The sequence below is a fragment of the Lasioglossum baleicum genome, chromosome 18, assembly GCF_051020765.1.
Source record: "Lasioglossum baleicum chromosome 18, iyLasBale1, whole genome shotgun sequence".
NCBI lineage: Eukaryota > Metazoa > Arthropoda > Insecta > Hymenoptera > Halictidae > Lasioglossum > Lasioglossum baleicum.
The window spans coordinates 3,717,469-3,735,174 of record NC_134946.1 but is presented as its reverse complement, the minus strand read 5'-3'; the positions used below and the strand labels follow the sequence as shown (position 1 = coordinate 3,735,174).

The 17,706-nt window shown below is 44.3% G+C and overlaps 1 protein-coding gene across 12 annotated transcripts in view; it reads right to left on the bottom strand.

Annotated features, from left to right (window-relative positions):
* Positions 1-17,706, bottom strand: part of LOC143218036 (uncharacterized) — a 92,806-nt gene that overhangs the window by 19,776 nt on the left and 55,324 nt on the right. The window contains exon 2 of one of the 12 annotated variants that reach the window (XM_076442935.1): positions 15,924-15,982. The exons of 10 other annotated variants lie outside the window; for them this stretch is intronic. Coding sequence is in view for 1 of the 2 variants with exons in the window: in XM_076442933.1 (XP_076299048.1) it covers positions 5,520-5,527 (8 nt within the window). In the remaining variant the exon portion in view is untranslated. Of the gene's footprint in view, positions 1-5,519; positions 15,894-15,923; positions 15,983-17,706 lie in introns of those variants that run through there. One more of the 12 variants, XM_076442933.1, reaches the window with a different exon arrangement.

The following is a 17,706-nucleotide window of genomic DNA, read 5'->3' as shown; positions in this document are numbered from 1 at the left end:
TATGTCACAAAAAACGGCCACACCTTCGCAAACGGACGCCGCCCGTCTATGACTCAACAATGCTCTTCTGGCGGGTTGGTTAACGCACGCTCGCGTCCCCGTGCGTTGCGTGCGTGTAATTAAGAAGTGTCGATACCTGCATTCACCATTTGTAGCCGGGTTTACGTAAGCCAGCTCCTCGAGAGCTCCGAAATTATGTAACGTTGCCATTCCTCCGGTAATCGTCGTGTACCCCTGTCTCTCGCCGGTGATTGATACTGAAACGGGAGGCGCGTGGATCTCAATTTGCTTTCTATGATCGAGCCGGGACGATGATTTAGATCCTCGACGATGCTTGTCGGCCGGGAAGAAACCGCTCGAATGAATTTTCATTTGTCAACACGTCGAACCCGACCTCGGCTCATTCGTCCCGCCACCGGTGATCATGGGAAACCGATGATTCTTAGATCGTTCTGATACCTGCTAAATGTTTACCGACATATTCCTGACATTTTTATGATTGAAATGAGTACCCACACGACATAGTTTGAATCATATTTCCTGAACATTGATTATGCGAACTACCCAATGGTCCTGCTGCAATCGTGGATTACACAGGCAAATATGCTCCGAAGTGGGTCGTGTTGGTACTCATTTTAATCAGGACAACGTCACGAATATGATGGTGTAAAACTTTCATCCCAAAAATCCATTAAATACTTCGAAGTTTCAGCATGAAATTAAATGTTGTTTCGCCGGCTCAATTTGCATTTCGCTGTACATTCACCGGCGCGAACGTTACAGAATGAACTCTGTTGGAACCGCAAGCAATCACGGAGGTGTACCCGCACTTTACGTAACAGCATGCGGGCGAAATTAATGGTAATGCGTGCGAATATTGCACGGTGCACGGAATCTACCGTGGCGCACTCATTAAGGATTTTCGTTACGTGCGCATTGAACTGCGCGACGCGGAGCCTGTCGAACGCATGTTGCATTGTCCTGACGGTAGCACGTGACCATTTTGCCAAAGGAGGTCTCGTGACGGCCTCTTGTAACACTGTGCTATCAACGAATTCATGCGCACCTCCATTTTGAATCATTACTCACATTAAATACCCGTGTGGGAACTAGGAGCGGGAAAATTCAACGTTCCTCTTAAAATATTCTCCTCTATACTTACAGCAATTAAAAGTTTCGTTACACGAGTGGATAGAGGATTCTTTCAGACTTAGGACAAACCCTGAATTCGATGAAAATGATGATGTCTTTAAAAAACCACTGACTACAAAGTAAATTCTGCGCGATTTCTGCCAACGGGACCGCGACGAGTTCTTCATCGAACTTCCTCGAAATGCTCGTTCTTCCTAGAGTTCCTGGCAGTCGAGCCGATCCTGTGCGATCCTTGGAGGATAATTGACCAATCCTGGGCCCGAGAATTGCCAGTTCTTCGTCCATTATCCTGGAGGACGATTCCTCGAGGATTCTCGCGCGCGATTCGGTCCGTCGGCCACGGTCGCAGAAAATATTTCTCTTTTTCCTCGCCGGTTTTTCTCGGATCAGTAACACGATTCCCCCTGTAGGTTTTATTGGAAATCTGCCGGAAGAGCGGTTTACAGCGAGATCGAGCTTTTTATCTGTCCCCAGGAAATTAGAGGAAAAGCTAGGCCCGACAGGACGCTTTCCTTTCTTTTTCTCAGCGGAGAAAATAACGTGGTAGATCGTTACGATCGTTTTTGCCGAATGATCGCTCGGACGAGAAGGATCGCGAGCAATCTTCCACTCGAATGCGCGACCTCTGCACGAATTTGCAGCTGTTATTCCAGGAAAATGTTCGCACAAGAATCTGTTATTCGTTCGTATTTAAAAATATAATTTAAGAATATTGATTTCAGAGAACCACAGAGAGAAGACATGTTTATGATGACAATGGACCGCTATAGCTCCGAGCAGAATCATCATTCACGCATGAAAAAAATCCCGTATGTTATCTTCGAAAATTGACGAATAAGCCTAGAAAGTTTTAATCCGATATGTTCTTCGGTGTCGCCGAAAAAATTCAGTATAGTTGTTTTGCGACGACCGAACTGTAAAGAGGAACAGGTGACTGAGTACTGTGCGATGTTAGGACATCTATAACTCCGGACAAAATGATTATTCACGCGTGAAAAAAAATCCCGTAAGTCCTCGAAAGATTAACGAACAAACCCACCAAGTTTGAATCTCATGTGTGATTCGGTGTTGCTAAAAAAAATTTGAAATGTCGCGTTGTTTTGCGACGATCGAACTGTAAAGAGAAACAGGTGACTGAGGACTACGCGATATTGGGACAGCTATAACTCCGGACAGAATGATCGTTCACGCGTGAAAGAAATCCCGTAAGTCCTCCAATGATTGACGAATACACTCGTCAAGTTTGAATCCGATATGTTACTCGGTGTCGGGGAAAAAAATTGGGGAACCTATAGTTGTCTTCGGGGGACCGAAGTGTGGTGAACGAAGATTCGACGGATCGTCCCATTCATAATTCTTTGGAACGACTTGCGCCGTGGTAAACAGACTGGAAAGTGGTCAATAGTTCCACGGGCATCCTCGATCGAACAGGTGGAGGACTAACGGGATGCGCTGTTGGAATTTAGGAAGGCCGAGGCCCGGAGCTATAGGTGGAGGACGATACTTCCCTCTGTTCAACATTCTCGACCGGCTTATGTAATTTTCGGGGGTGTGCATCGGCTACAATTGACCCTCAACTATAATTCGTCGATATCTCTTAAGATTGATCATCGTCTAACGACAATATATGCTCGCTTATTTTGTATAATTTTCTGCCATTCAAGTCATAAAAAGGAAAATTACCCCACAAGACGTGTCTCTTTGTATCGAACAATTTTTGCTTAAACGTTTTCTCAATAGGATCGGTACTTCACAAGATACAGGACATAATGTGGAGTACGTCGAGTAGGCGGAGCGTCGAGTGGGCGGAGCCTAGGCGCTCCCAGCTCCGCGGAGCGCCACAGCGATGCTCCACAGAGCAATCGACGCATACGTGACGATCTCGAGGCGCCATTCGGCGTTTTCCGCACGTGCTCGCACGGTTCACGGAACGCGGCAATATGTGGCGCCTGCCGATGGAATATCGAGTGATGCCCATGTAAAAATAAGTATGTGAACGATGCTCGCTTCCCCCATTTGTTCCGAGAAGCCGAAGTCGCTCTCAAGGCGGCTCACGTGGCCAACCAGTCGTTTTTTCGCTCGTGCGTCGAATTACACGCGCGCACACCTGCACCCGAAAGAATGCGCGTGCGTCGTGTGCCCAACGAGCCGATCCATTGTTTTCTACCCGAGCCGCGAAACTCCCGTGAGAACCGTCTTAAACAATAAGACGATTCTGCAGCTAGGGAAAAAATATCGCTCCAATTCCCCAGAGCGGAAGCGCATTTAAGATGGAATCCCTAGAAATCCAGGTTTCTATCTTGTTTCAAAGATAAATATTTGTTGCATTGCTTTTTGCGTTAACAAATGTTCGAAGCTAAAAATTTCGGGATCCTCGTCTATCACTCTATAATGATTGATATGTGATCTCGAAATAAATCAGAACCAATCAAAGTACTAACAATTAATTATTGAAACTCTTTCGTTTTAATTATTCCTAGACGGAACTTTTACCACCATTTTCGTGGTGTTCTCCTGATTAAAATGAGTACCCATACGACATAGTTTCGATCCTATTTACTCGTTTAATCCACGATACAGTAGAACTTCAATTATGCGAACTAACCAATGGTTCTACTGCAATCGTGGATTACACAGGCCATGGCGGGTCGTGTTTGTACTCGCCTTAATCGGAATAATGTCACGAATATTATGGTAAAGAGGAAATAATTACAAACAAAAGCGTTTTAAAAGTACACTTCTTTTTTGCTCGACAAAGAAAGCGTGGATGAGAATAAAGCTGAACACCCGATGCACGTGCAAGGTCTCTCACACAGCCGCGACAAGATGAAACGAGTGGCATCCTGGGCAAAAGGAAAAAGGGGAAAAAATGGATTTAACGACGCGTGGATAATTGCGGGATTAAGATGGTAGATCGCAGGCGATCTTAAAGGCATAACACGCCGGTGCTCTGCTCTTTCCGTCGGGTATGTAGAGCATTTCCTTTAACACAACCGGTATTTCCATCGCGTGAGACAGGATTTAGCAAAGGAGCCTTCAGACTCTTTGCGGGACCCGTTTCGGAGCTCTTGTCCCCTGTACTACACTTCTAGGGCCATTTTCGTAGCGCGTCTTTCGGCCATTAGCCCACATTTCCGATTTATTTTCCGACATGCTGTCGCAAGTGAAAATATCCGCGGAATGGGGACGCTGTTTTTGCAACCGAATGTTTTTCCTGCAAATTCGCGCTATTTGAGATGATTTGTCAACGATCTAATAGCAGAGTGCCAATCTTCAAGCGTTTGCACTAATTAAAAAAAAATTGCAGTTTTAAGAAACTTCTACCAATAGAGATTTTTTATCGTGATTAAAAAATTGCAATTTTCCTCATATCGATGCTGGGAAACTTTTTCCTATGAAGTAATCGATTTTTAAGCGTTTATATAAACGTTAGGCAAATGATTTTTATAAGCGATTTTTAAATTGTTTACGTCGCAGACAATGGTATAATAATAGAGGTATATTATCGATTATAATGTTGATTAATGACCAATGCGACTTATTCCAATGAAAAGGCACTTATGTTAAAGAATAATGAATTGGACGTTTATATTCGCAGTTGATAAACGAGGTGGAATGCAAAAGTTTTGTCATTCAAATAATTATAAATGATGCGGTGTATCGTGCCATTGCGATTCGACCGGATAAGATTAGATAAATTTAGTACCGGGGATTTGATTGATGAGACTTTCGTCGCGTCGTAATCTACACGATAACTTTATAATTATTGCAATACTAAGACCTGGCAGCAGAGTGTACCGCTCGGGAGCCGATGGCTAATAATTTTCTACAAGGTTAATAAACAAAGATACTGTTCAAAAAATTACTTCAATGTTCAAGTATAATTGTTAATTGTAATGCAGCCGAAGTTTCATGTTCAGATTTCAAATGATATCATGTATAATACAATTATTAAATTTTTTGACGACATTTTGACCAGCGTATTCGTGACAATTTCCCGAGTAAAATGAATACAAACTTGACATAATTCGGAACATAGTTGTTTGTGCAATTCGCGATTCAGTAGAACCTCGATTATCCGAACTGACGGACTCAGAATTGGTTATATTCATTCGTGACATTTTTTTTATTACAATGAGAACGAACACGACGCAATTCATAGCATACTTGCTCGTCCAGTTTGCTCTAGTCAGTTCGGATACTCGAGGTTGTACTATATCGTGGACTAAACGAGTAAATATAATTCGAAGTGTATCGTGTTTGGTGTCATTTTAATCAGGAAACTGTCATTAATGTTCAAGTAAAAGTGTCGTAAATAAATCATTGGAGGCAAAGAAGTTCTCCCATGAAATTGTGTGTCGACTCACCGATACATCGATAATTCCGTAGATGAAATATGCTTGTCCAGCTTATCACACGGATCGTGGAACTTTCTTTCGGCCGTGGTTGCACATTGAATTAAAGCGAAAAAGAAGATTAAAAAAACGGAAAACTCAGCCTTCGGAACACCGATCCCGATACGTCCGCCGGCGGAATCCTTTCACCGCGCTCGGTTTAATCATTTCCTCGACGACGCGGTCCGAGAAATCGAGATTCAACTGCATTGTGCGCACCGCGCCGGTATCGATCGGTGCATCGACTGTTGCAAAACGATCCTCGGGTGAAAACGGTCCCTTCCCAGAAGCCGATTTTCTAACCCGCGCGCCGCCTTTTTCTTTCTCTTTTCCGTCGACTCGTTCTCGGATCACTTTCCCGCGAATCGGCCGGCAGCGAATCAGAAAAGCTCCGCGGAGCCTCGATTCGCTTTCGTTCGGAACCATTCGGCGATTCAATTACGCGTCTGCCTGTGCGATAGTTTACTGTACGACCGGAAAAATTGTTAGCAAAATGAGCAGAGAAAGGAGAAATCGCAACAATGTATTTTGTGTCGAGAATTTTTGTAGTTATAGATAACTATCATGGTTGTGCGAGCTCGCTCAATTTCTTTATCTTTCTGGTTGAATGTTCGGTTTTCACGTGAATTCAACCAATATGAATTTACACCGGACTGATTGCTCAAAAATCATACGAAAATTTTTCTATTCTTTTCTGATAAAATCATAGTTGAAATTAACGAATCAATAAACAGATGTAATAGCTTGGAATGACATACATTTACTGAATGACGTAAGGGCAGGCTTGGATTTTCATATTCGATTCTTCAGGGAACAAAGTCTGATTTGAATAAATGCCGTTCTGTGTTTTTGGCACACTTTTTCATGCAGATGAGAAATAGTTTGCATGATTGATGGGTTCCCGCAGTCCGCGTTCGATTAACGCCTTAATGCGAAACCTTGTCGCCCCACATAGCGAATTATGATGGCATCCATCGAGCAGATTACCAGCGGAAGCAGGCACGCGGAATAATCTGTACGAAGGCAGCGGACAGGTTTCTCGGACTCGTCGCGCTCATATTTGCGGATGCCATCGACTCCTACCGAAGCCAACTAACTCACTTTTCCCCATTCTATTTTGTTTTTCTCGATGAGGTAACCGCGAGAAAAACCTGCATGTATTTTCTAGAAAGACATGAAAGAAAACAATGTCTTGGACAAAAAGTGTACTGACAAATGTAGATAATCTGAAATGTTCTGAATGGGCCGGTAATAAACTTGTAGAAAGCTACTGAAGAAAGGAATATTTTTGTCTTGCACTGACCAGACTGGAAAGTCCGTTCCGTTTAGTGTCGCGAGATAATGATTACACGTTTTAACAATTGTCATTAACCTAATTTTATTTGAACAGCTTTGCATGGCTCGTTCCGACACGTGTTGCGGAAAAAGTTTCAAGGATATTGCGAGTTCAAAGCAAGGAATCCAAAAGACAGTCAAAAATTGGTCGACGCAAAAGAATGCATCTCCTGAGCCATCCTCTTCTTGCAGACCCCGGACCCCCTGGTCAAGTCGATTTAAAAACCAGTAGCCAGAGAAATTTCGTATTCCCCTCGCGACTTCTTTCGCTGCTGCTCTTTTTCTGCCACGTTGTATGGAAATGGCGGTGCCGTTACCGAATGTGGAACGAGGGTTCCGCGGAGAAGACAGATAGACAGACGGACAACAGACAGACAGGGAGACAGACGGACGAGGACACGAACCTGACCTCACCAAAGAACGAGACGTCTCGGCTCTCAGGAGCTCGTAAAACGACCGACCTCAAGGTGAAGCTTCAATGCTCGCCGAACTTTCTCCAATTTGCTCCTGTTCATGTCCAGGAGAATCTCGACTTCTTTGTTTAAAGGGGAATCCGCAGCTCTCGGTGGTCTCTCGTGGCAGAGAATTAACGACTCACTTCATCCCGACCAGTTTGTATTCAATGCGTTCATGCCGATTTCTTCTTGTATATACGCGCGATTATCGTCCGTTTTCACCGTAAAAGTCGGCGGTCTTCATTAACACGTCGAAGGCCGCGAGGGTCACCGGTGACCGGCGCTATTCAACCGTTCAAAACCGATTGTCGTCGCGAACACCGTTAGTAACAACTTCATCAGAGAGTAAATAAACTCTGTAAAATAGAGAAGAATGTTCAAAGAGCGCGTCCGTGATTTATGCCGGGAATTTATGACCGCGGACAACCAATATTTCCATGGTATCTTCATTTTAATGTTACTCATTACGCAGTTGAGTTTTACCTGTCGTTTCTCTAGTTTGCATTCATGGTCTCCTATTGCGGAAGCGCGCGTTCTAAAAAAAAAGCCGTGACAACGTCGATTTTTCGAAAGCGTAATAAGTCGATGCATTCACCTCGGTTTCGTTCGCGCAACGAATCGGCCGATCGAAAATCGTGTGTTACGAAACATATAATAATGTAACAATCAGAATTTTCGCCGAGAATTGTCTGTTGCTCGTTGACCCGAAAGATCCTCGAGAGATACGGAACATTAGAAACTGCGAAAAGAAATTCGCGGAGTCGATCGTCCGGCTACACGGAATTACATAAAATCGCGGGCTATAATTTGATTTTCCGTCGATGCATCTTCTTCTGCAACTTTCATTCGGCGCAACGACGCAGAACATCTCTGGGAAGGGAACGCCGTCTACATTTTTTCAACGCATGGAGGAGCCGGTATATGTGTCACTGAACAAGCCCAGGGAAATGTTGAAATTAACATTCCTCAGATTGTAAACATCCTGGAATCAGATTTCCGTGATTAACGCGATTACGAAACTCGTCGGGAGCCGCATTCCGAATTTTACATTCTTGTCTAACGTAATAAATCGTCGTTATGTTCTAGGCTGCTGATCACCGGTCACGAACGAACTTCTGCAAAAACATCGATAAGTCGCGAGGAACAAGCTGTAGAACTTCGACTTAAAATTTCGTTATTGGACATTGGGGACCAACAGATGGCAATGCGAACTACATATGTACACATAATATTAACCCCTTGCCGTATTTTAACGAGTCAGACTCGCCATGAAGATTTTAACAAAGTCTAACAAATATGAATGTTACTTTCAGATGAAATAAAATTTGATTCGTTTGTGATTAATGTTTAAGCATTAAAATGAATTTTCTTTTCCCCTCTACGACATTTTTGGGGGTAAAGACGTTTTAATCACGAAAATGGTACGGCAAGGGGTTAATTAAAGACACCAGAAATTTGCAGAGACCGTGCTCCGATGTTTCCACACGTCGGGAACCTAATTTCGCCGCCGGACACCGATGGCCGTCACAGTGTAGCTCAATTTCCCATCGACTACGATCGGCTAGCTTAATGTAGGTTGGCAGAAGAAGCGCGGCAACATGCACTGCAATCAGAACGACGCGGAAGCGTGATCCGCGAGCATAAGTATTAAAAAGGTATTCGAGGCGATTTGATTCAACGCTTCACCGGGCAACACTAAATCTTTCCCAAGAGGATGGGATCGTGTGGTATGAAACGCGTCCCTTGCCGTCGTTGCATGGCGAACCATGCGAGGCGGTGTAATCGTTGCTTCTCGGCACTCGTGACGTAACGAACGTAATTCCATTGGATAACGGTGTTTAATTTAATGACGGCACTAAGTTCGATACATATTGCGCGGAGGATTTCCAACGTGCGACTTTTTCTTGCCATTAGGGATGCGTTTCTTTGCCCGACGATTGTTCGAGGCAATAACCGGCAGCGTAATAACGCCTGTTCCATTTTATCGTGTAATTAGAATTTACATCTAACGCGCCGGCCACCCACGCACAGCGGGGTCGCAGCTCCGAAAACCTGATCAGTAGATTATAGTTAGAAATATGATCTTGTAGAATCAGCAAGAAATAACGATGCTGAAAGGCTAAGTTCGGTGTCGTTTCAGTTTAAAATTGGTCATTGCTATTGAATTTAGTCATAAAGTGGAAAATAGATGTTCTAATAAGTATATTTTTTAATAAGTAAGACAATGGTGACCGCCGATGACTGGCGTTAACATTTTCCATTAGTTTTTTAATTACGAGAGAGAGAAAGAAAGAAGGCCCGACGGTTTCTCAAGCAGGATCTTTTCACCACCGATCCCGGCGATACGTCTCCGTCTCGCGTCGTACGAATTCTTTTTTTTTCGTTGCATCGTTTACGAGCAAATTGCATAACGCGGCGCACGAGTAGACGATTATGCAACACGCGTAACACCGAACCAGGCGCGATGCACTTCGCCAGGTGGCGGTCTCGAAATTTTTCAGCTGCGGGTCAGCCGCCAATCATCATACTCGATTCACCGTTTATTTTCGTGCTAATGTTATGTTATTGCTTTTTTAAGTAATTTCAATCACTTGTGAGAATAATAAAGTGTTATTACTCTATACCGATGTTCGTCATAAACGCGCCAAATCCTCATCCATTCACTTTTCACAGCCGGACTCGCCGGTTTGATCGTCGATCGAATACCAGAAAGAGCGCGAGCGATCGATCGAAAGTTTCTCGACGGTGATCCAGCACGAGAGCCTGTGTAGATCGCTAGATCTCTGGACACGCGCCACTTTTTCCCGCGCGTCGATATTCCCATTCCACTTAATTACGTTCCGCATCGACGGGGCCCGCGATGGAAACCGATACCCATATGCAAAATCGATCCGCCACTCTTTCGATCGAGTATACGTGTATGGTAAGCGGTATCGTTGATAGTGTAGTCGGTGTGTTTCATTCGTTCGTCAATACGGGATCCATTTGTTAAGCTTCCGTTGCTCCTTTTGCGGACTCCCTTCTTCCCAGGCAACGAGAAATGTTACTACGTTGTTTCCGCTTGAACTGCGATCCGACGCCGCAATGGAGAGAGTTGTGAAAAGTTATGGGAGGTATACTATTCGAAAGAGGTCCACAGAGATCGAAAGGGGTCCTAACAAATTGAAAAAGGTTCAAAAAGAACTACAGAAGTAGAAGGTAAAAATAGACCTACAGAAGTCTTAAAGGTAAAAATAGTTCTGCAGAAATCCAGAAGGATCCCAAGAGACCTAGAGAATCCTGATATTCTCGAAGACTTCCTAAGGGATCCAGAAATGGGTCTAAGGGTTCTTAGACTTATGAGGATTCTGTAAACGACCTGTAATATCTATTCTTCGTTTATTAAACCTCTCCAAACCAGGGAGCTATTGTCTTAACAAGACGGTAATGCACTTGCACAACTTCCAGGGTAACTCGATCCTTGTCGCCAGGGTTCCTATCGGTGGGAACTCGGGCATTATGGAAGAGCCATTCTCGACTTTCCATCCTGGCTAGGAGAACGCGACGACACGAATACCCCCAGAAGAAATATTTAAACTTTTTATTTTGCTAGATACACATTGTTCGAGCCACAGTTGACCATTGTTCTCCATTGTTCTCCTGGGATTAATCGCGAAGTGGGTGAAGAAAGTACGGAGAGGAGAAAAAGTTGCTGAACTGGTTCGATGTCGAACAAATTTCCAACCACTTGTTCGATTTCAGCTCGCTATACTCGGTGACATTGCTGTTCAAACTGTTACGCTAAACAATTGTGTAAAAATATACATATAGAACGACGACCAGTGTAATTTTGTTAAAAAGAGGAATTAGCCAATTTGTACAGTGTTCTTAAATAGAAAAATAAAAGACATTCTAGGATCTCCTCTGACCCCATGATGTTTCAGGCTCCGTAAAATGGGCGACACAAATTAGCTGTGTGTGGTTTGCCAGCGAAGAATGATTGAAAAATTCTTGTACCCCAGCGTACTCCAAGGATATAAGGAGTCTCAAGGATACGGAGCGTGGGTTCAAGTTCATTAATTACAAGTTCACGATGGTGGCCGTGCAAATACGCATTAGCGTAACAAGGTCTGCTCGTAACAGCGGCGTATTAGAACAATTGTAGCCTGCAGACCGGCTAGCAATCACAATAAACAATGCCGTACGAGTGTATCATTAGCATATGTATTAATACCTGGGTGGAATTGTTATTCTTACAACATCCTGACCTTCGAATTACAATTACAATATCCTGCGAGGCATTCGACGACATATATCCCCTCACTATGACACGCTTTGCATTCTTGAGCGACGTTCTATTCTATCAACCGTCTGATCTAATAGTCTCTACTCATAACCATGATTCAAAATTAGTCTCACGATTTCTTTGTGAAAATATTTAGCTCCTGTATGTTCTAATGAATGCACCGACAATTTTTCTTTCTTTAATTTGTCTATTCGTTAAATTAGTATCATCTCACCGACATATCTGATCCCGATTTAGCTTCTGTGCGTCTTAGAGGGAGACATATTACCGTATTCCATCGATGTTAACGCTATAATAATCTATGGGATCTCTGAATTTCGAGGCGACAAGGTTAACAGAAGAAGCATCAGCGGAAAGATTGGCTCGCGGAATAAACGACGACCGGCTTCGTTAACATTCCTGTTTTCCTGGGCGAGTGCATATCCCGGCTCTCCTCCGCTGAAATTCCAAGTTATCCTCTTCTCGAGGCTTTCCTCTCTCGGCCAGCCTACTAAATCCTGCTCCTCTAGTTAGCTTCGGCTTCCCCCGGTTGGTTCGCCTGGCCATTCCTTGTCCCGTGTCATTAGTTATCGAGCGCGGCCAGCCCAGAAGCATGGCGGCGAACCCGGGAGAAGGCTGCGGATGGCAGAAGGGCGACGGAAAGCCTCGGAAAGGGATCGCAGATGGAATCTGGACGTATTTATGACGGTCTTCTGATTAATGCGTCGCTCTCCTCGCCGCCTTTGCGCGTTTCCCACAGATTTATCCCCCTGCAGCGTTCTGATAGCCAGTCTTCAACCTGTGTCGGTTACATCCTTGACTTCTAGTCTTGTTAACATTTATTTCGCAGTTTTTTATTCTTCGACCGCACCAATCTCCTACGCATTTGCTGTTTTTGAAAGGACATTTGGACCTTGCCCTCTGCCGCAGAATTTTGTTGGCCCTTTTTCGGACCCTTTCGGTACTCGGTAGAATTTTTTGAAATTTTTTACACCTTCCTGAATTTTTTTCTAACATCCTAAACCTTCGGTAGATATTCATTGAAGATGTCTCCAGATCTCTTTAGATCTCCCTGGATCTTCGTGGATCGCTCCCTGGCCTTCCCCAACTCTGTTCAGCTACTCCGGATCGTTCAGTTCCGATTCGTTTTGCTCGTGTTCCGCCATTCCGTCGCTCTTCATCGACTTCTCCGACGCACCGTCACGCAGCGGAGCCACGCATCCACCTGTGGATCTCGTGTGTGTGTGCGTGTGTACATGCGTGGACGGGAGCAGCATGATCGCGCGCATGGTCGCGAACCTGAAGAAGCCAGCCTCCGGAGAAGCTCTCACCGAGGAGGTCGCGAGCAAGGCCACTTCGGGCGTTGCCCTCCTGAGCTCGATATCTCGGCTCGCATGCGCCCGCTTAGGATCTACCGGGTGTCCTTCTGCGATCCTTAACCCCTTCTAACTATCTCATACATCTCTCAACGTTCTATCTTGATCTTGCACGATCGTTTCAGCAATGTTTATCCCCACTACTAGTCCATTGGAAACACTTTGAAACACACTATGCGTATGAATTTCGACCACTTTGCTGTCCCCTGTCCTGTCGCCAGCACTTGATGAAACTATTAGCATCATATGCGTGATGTTTTCCCGATTAAAACGAGTACAAACACGATCCACTTCGGAGCATAGTTGCCTGTGCAATCCACGATCGCGGTACAGCCGTTGGTTAGTTCGCATAATCGATGTTTTACTGTATCGCGAATTCAACGAGTGACTATGATCGAAACCATGTCGTGTGGGTACTCATTTTAATCAGAAAAATGTCACGGATACGTTGGTGAAAGTTTCATTTAAACAATCGTTAGAAACGACAAAAGTTCAGCATGACTTTCGCAGTCGGAGAGGTTAATCAGTTCTCCGCGGGTTTTCGGATGAGAGAAACGCGGCGAATAATATCGGGAACCGGTTCTCGATTGAACGCGTCCTCCCGACGTGAAAGTAACACAGTTGTTGACTCTATTTATTATATTCGTTGAACTGCGCGGCCTCTGACCCAGAGACACTCGTAACCGACGGCGTTCGTTAATTGCACGTTTTGTTCATCTGATTGGAAAGCGGCCTTAAGTAACAAGCCAGTGCGGTGAGTTTTTACCATTCCGGGGTCTCAGTGCGATATCGCATCCCCGATCAGAATGCCGCGAGTGCATGCAGATAATCAACGCGGATTCTTATCTGCGATGAAGTAATAAAGCGAAGTCTGGTCGGATGGAAATCGGCTTCCGAAGTTATTCGAAATCGAGAAACCGATTTTCCGTTTCGTAGTCACGTGGAAACTGAACACGGAGCCATCGTTAGCGATATAATCTGGCGTTGGCATAGCGCAAAAAGCGAAGATTAGGAGATTATACAATTTAAGAGAAAGTCTAATCGAGAACCGAGTCAAATGAAGTGTGGAATGATATAGGCCGATACGAGCTTTCTACTCTATAATTTGGAGACATGGTATACGCACGCACTGTTTCATGGATGATTGAAAATATTAATCGAAAGTTATCCTCGTCCCGTCATGTTTGTTCAGTACCGAATACACACGCAGAATTATAGTTAGTATCTTAAACACGACATTTTTTCATTTTCAATAATTTTTCAATGAAACTCTTATCGAATCGTTCGTCACATTTTTCTGGTTAAAACTAGCCCAAACACGACAGCATTCGGAGTATATTTGCCTGTGCAATTCACCATTGGCGTATAACCACTGATGAGTTCGCATAATCGAGGCAAAACTAAATTTACTCGGAATTGTGTCGTGTTTGGGTTCATTTTAATCAGCAAAGTGTGGCGAATATGTTAGTGGATGCAAGGATAGACTTCGATTAACCCAACGATGACTGAAACATCGTTTTAAACCTGTTCTACGACCAGAGGCCAGTTTCGCGACCCTAAAGAGAAAAAGCGAGTTCAAGAGCGAGTCTGCTCGGATCGCATGGGTGTTTCACATATTAATTAATGGGTTTAGTCTTCCTTTCGACCGTTGCTTTCCTCTCGGTTGCGAGAAAGTAGACTCGACCGGCTCTCGGCAATGCTAATCTGTATCGCGCTGCTTCACTCCCACGACTTTCGTTCGTTTCGGTCCCGGGAGGGGTTGCATAACGAGATCAGAGCACGCAAGAAATCCCGCAAAATCCGGAAACAAGCTGGAACAAACCGCGAATTTCCCGAGCGAGAATTTCGCTCGGCACGGAATTGCGAGCCGCGAATTTTCACGGTTCCCCGATCGATACCCGATGTGACTCATTCAACGATACACTTCGAAACGGTTTACATAACACTGACTGTCGGCTGACTAACCGAGACACTGACTGACAACGTTCGCTTTCGGCCGGGAACGAATCGGCGATAAATTTGGCGAAAAATCTGCCACACTGTTCTGGTAATTGGCGTGTAACGACCAAAAAATTTAGCAATTCTTCGATACTGAAACAGTCATTTTTCACCTAGAGATTGAATTTTTATTAACACTTTTTCCAGCGATTTCTATGAAATTATTATCTTTTTAATAAAAGTCTTCTATCTATATTAACAACGTACTTTAGTACGAAATGCAGAGTTTGCTCCAATGAATCATGTGGGAATCGAGAAGACAATGAGCAATTTTTTTATGTCTGGGTTAAGAGAGATCCATTGAATTTAATAAGTTCAAATGAATAATTAAATTCTTCTGAAGTTCTTACAACGTTGGTTGAGATTTGAGACGAAACATAGATCAAAATAAAAGAAAAATTTTCCGGTCCAGAAAATTTGGCTAATTAGCTCAGGTAGCCTGCCCGGAGCAACTGCGGATAGAGGACATTGTAATATAATCTAAACCTTGTACGCGAGATAACGGTGTGTTACCCGTTTGCCGAAGTGCTTTACATAATTCCCCCTCATTTTATGAACCGATACGACGTGCGAAACAAATTACTTCACCGTGAAAACTGTCTGAGCCACGTGTTTACAAGATAAGCGATCATAGTGCTGATTTCAGGGTCTGCGATATTTATGAACTTCGTTCAATCATTACTAATTGCGCTATTCGGCTAAAAATAATTGTTCCACACCCCGCGAAATTCAAATGATGTGATCGTCAGATTATAACTCTTAATTACAGTCACTGTAATCACCGAGATCATCAAAATAATCAAAATGTTCAACATCATCAAAATCATTAGCATCATCTAAAAATAATTGTTCTAAACCCGAGATTAAAACGACGACTAGCTGGATATAATTCTTAATTGCAGCCAGCCGTGTGTAATAATAAGTTCGCACAAACGAAGTGCAATTTTACCGAGTCCTGACATCATTCTTCTCGAGCCGAGACTCCCATGGGATGCGTTTTCAGCTTACCTGCAACAGAAAAATCGAGTATCGCGTTAGCGGTGTGCAAGAACAATTACCTCGTGGTTTACAAGGCCGTATTATCCGCGAACGTCCGCTTTTATATCTTATCTAATGCGTAGCCCGGGGATGACAGCCTGTTTACAACGCCCAGGATGCAATAAAGATGCACCAACTATTCGCAGATTAAACTCAGATTAATGGGACGGTAAAAAAATAGGTTTTGCTAGAGAGACCAGGGGTATATCAGAGGCCTCCTCAAAATTACACGTTCAACCCGGCGAACAAAAACCGGCTTCGGATTTTAATTCGAATGACTTTTCTTCCTGCGACCGATGCGATGCTGCTACTGCTGCTGCCAGACGTCGCACGCACGCACGAGATGATCAAAGGGACGGCGACCGCAATTTTTAATCCGATACGAAAAAATCCAAAACGCTGACATTAATATTTATGGTCGATTTTATATGCACAATTAAGTTTTATGAAAGTCGCGGGTTATAGGACGAGATCATTAAAATCACTTGGGTCGTTAAAATCAACGGGGTACTTAATGTCATCGGAATCGTCTAAAACAATCGACTATTCAGGATCATCAGGGTCATCGGGATCATTGAGATCATTAATATCAAGGTCGACAACGCCATAAATATCATGAAGATCGCCTCAGGATCAGGAAGATCGTCTCAGGATCAGGAAGATCGTCTCAGGATCAGGGAGATCGTCTCAGGATCAGGGAGATCGTCTCAGGATCAGGGAGATCGTCTCAGGATCAGGGAGATCGCCTGAGGATCAGGAAGATCGCCTGAGGATCAGGAAGATCGCCTCAGGATCAGGAAGATCGTCTGAGGATCAGGAAGATCGTCTCAGGATCAGGGAGATCGCCTCAGGATCAGGAAGATCGCCTCAGGATCAGGAAGATCGTCTCAGGATCAGGAAGATCGTCTCAGGATCATGAAGATCGTCTCAGGATCAGAAAGATCGTCTCAGGATCAGGGAGATCGCCTCAGGATCAGGAAGATCGCCTCAGGATCAGGAAGATCGTCTCAGGATCAGGAAGATCGTCTCAGGATCAGGAAGATCGTCTCAGGATCAGGAAGATTGTCTCAGGATCATGAAGATCGTCTCAGGATCAGAAAGATCGTCTCAGGATCAGGGAGATCGCCTCAGGATCAGGAAGATCGCCTCAGGATCAGGGAGATCGCCTCAGGATCAGGAAGATCGTCTCAGGATCAGGAAGATCGTCTCAGGATCAGGGAGATTGTCTCAGGATCACGAAGATCGTCTCAGGATCATGAAGATCGTCTCAGGATCAGAAAGATCGTCTCAGGATCACAAAGACCTTCTCAGGATCATGAAGATCGTCTCAGGATCATGAAAGATACAAAATTGTCGTGCACGCCACTGCTGTCACGAACTGTACCATTATCACTAAAATAATCGGCGCCGCTGCTATCAGCATAATTGCCTCGGTAGAAAATTATCAGTGGACAAAGGCCTCGCTCTGTTTGCTTTGAGAAGTGCAGCGATACACCTGTTGCACAGCAGTGGTTATCGTGGCGGGAAGAGCCGATTAGAATTCGTGCGAGCGAGTGATACAGGTGTGTCAGTGAAAGGGCGAAGGAGAACGACCGAAAACAACTTTCCTCGTCGTGGATAGGCAGGGAAATTACGAACGCGGAAGTTTCACAAGGGAATCTTTCACTCTGTCAACTGTGACACCCGGGGTGAGA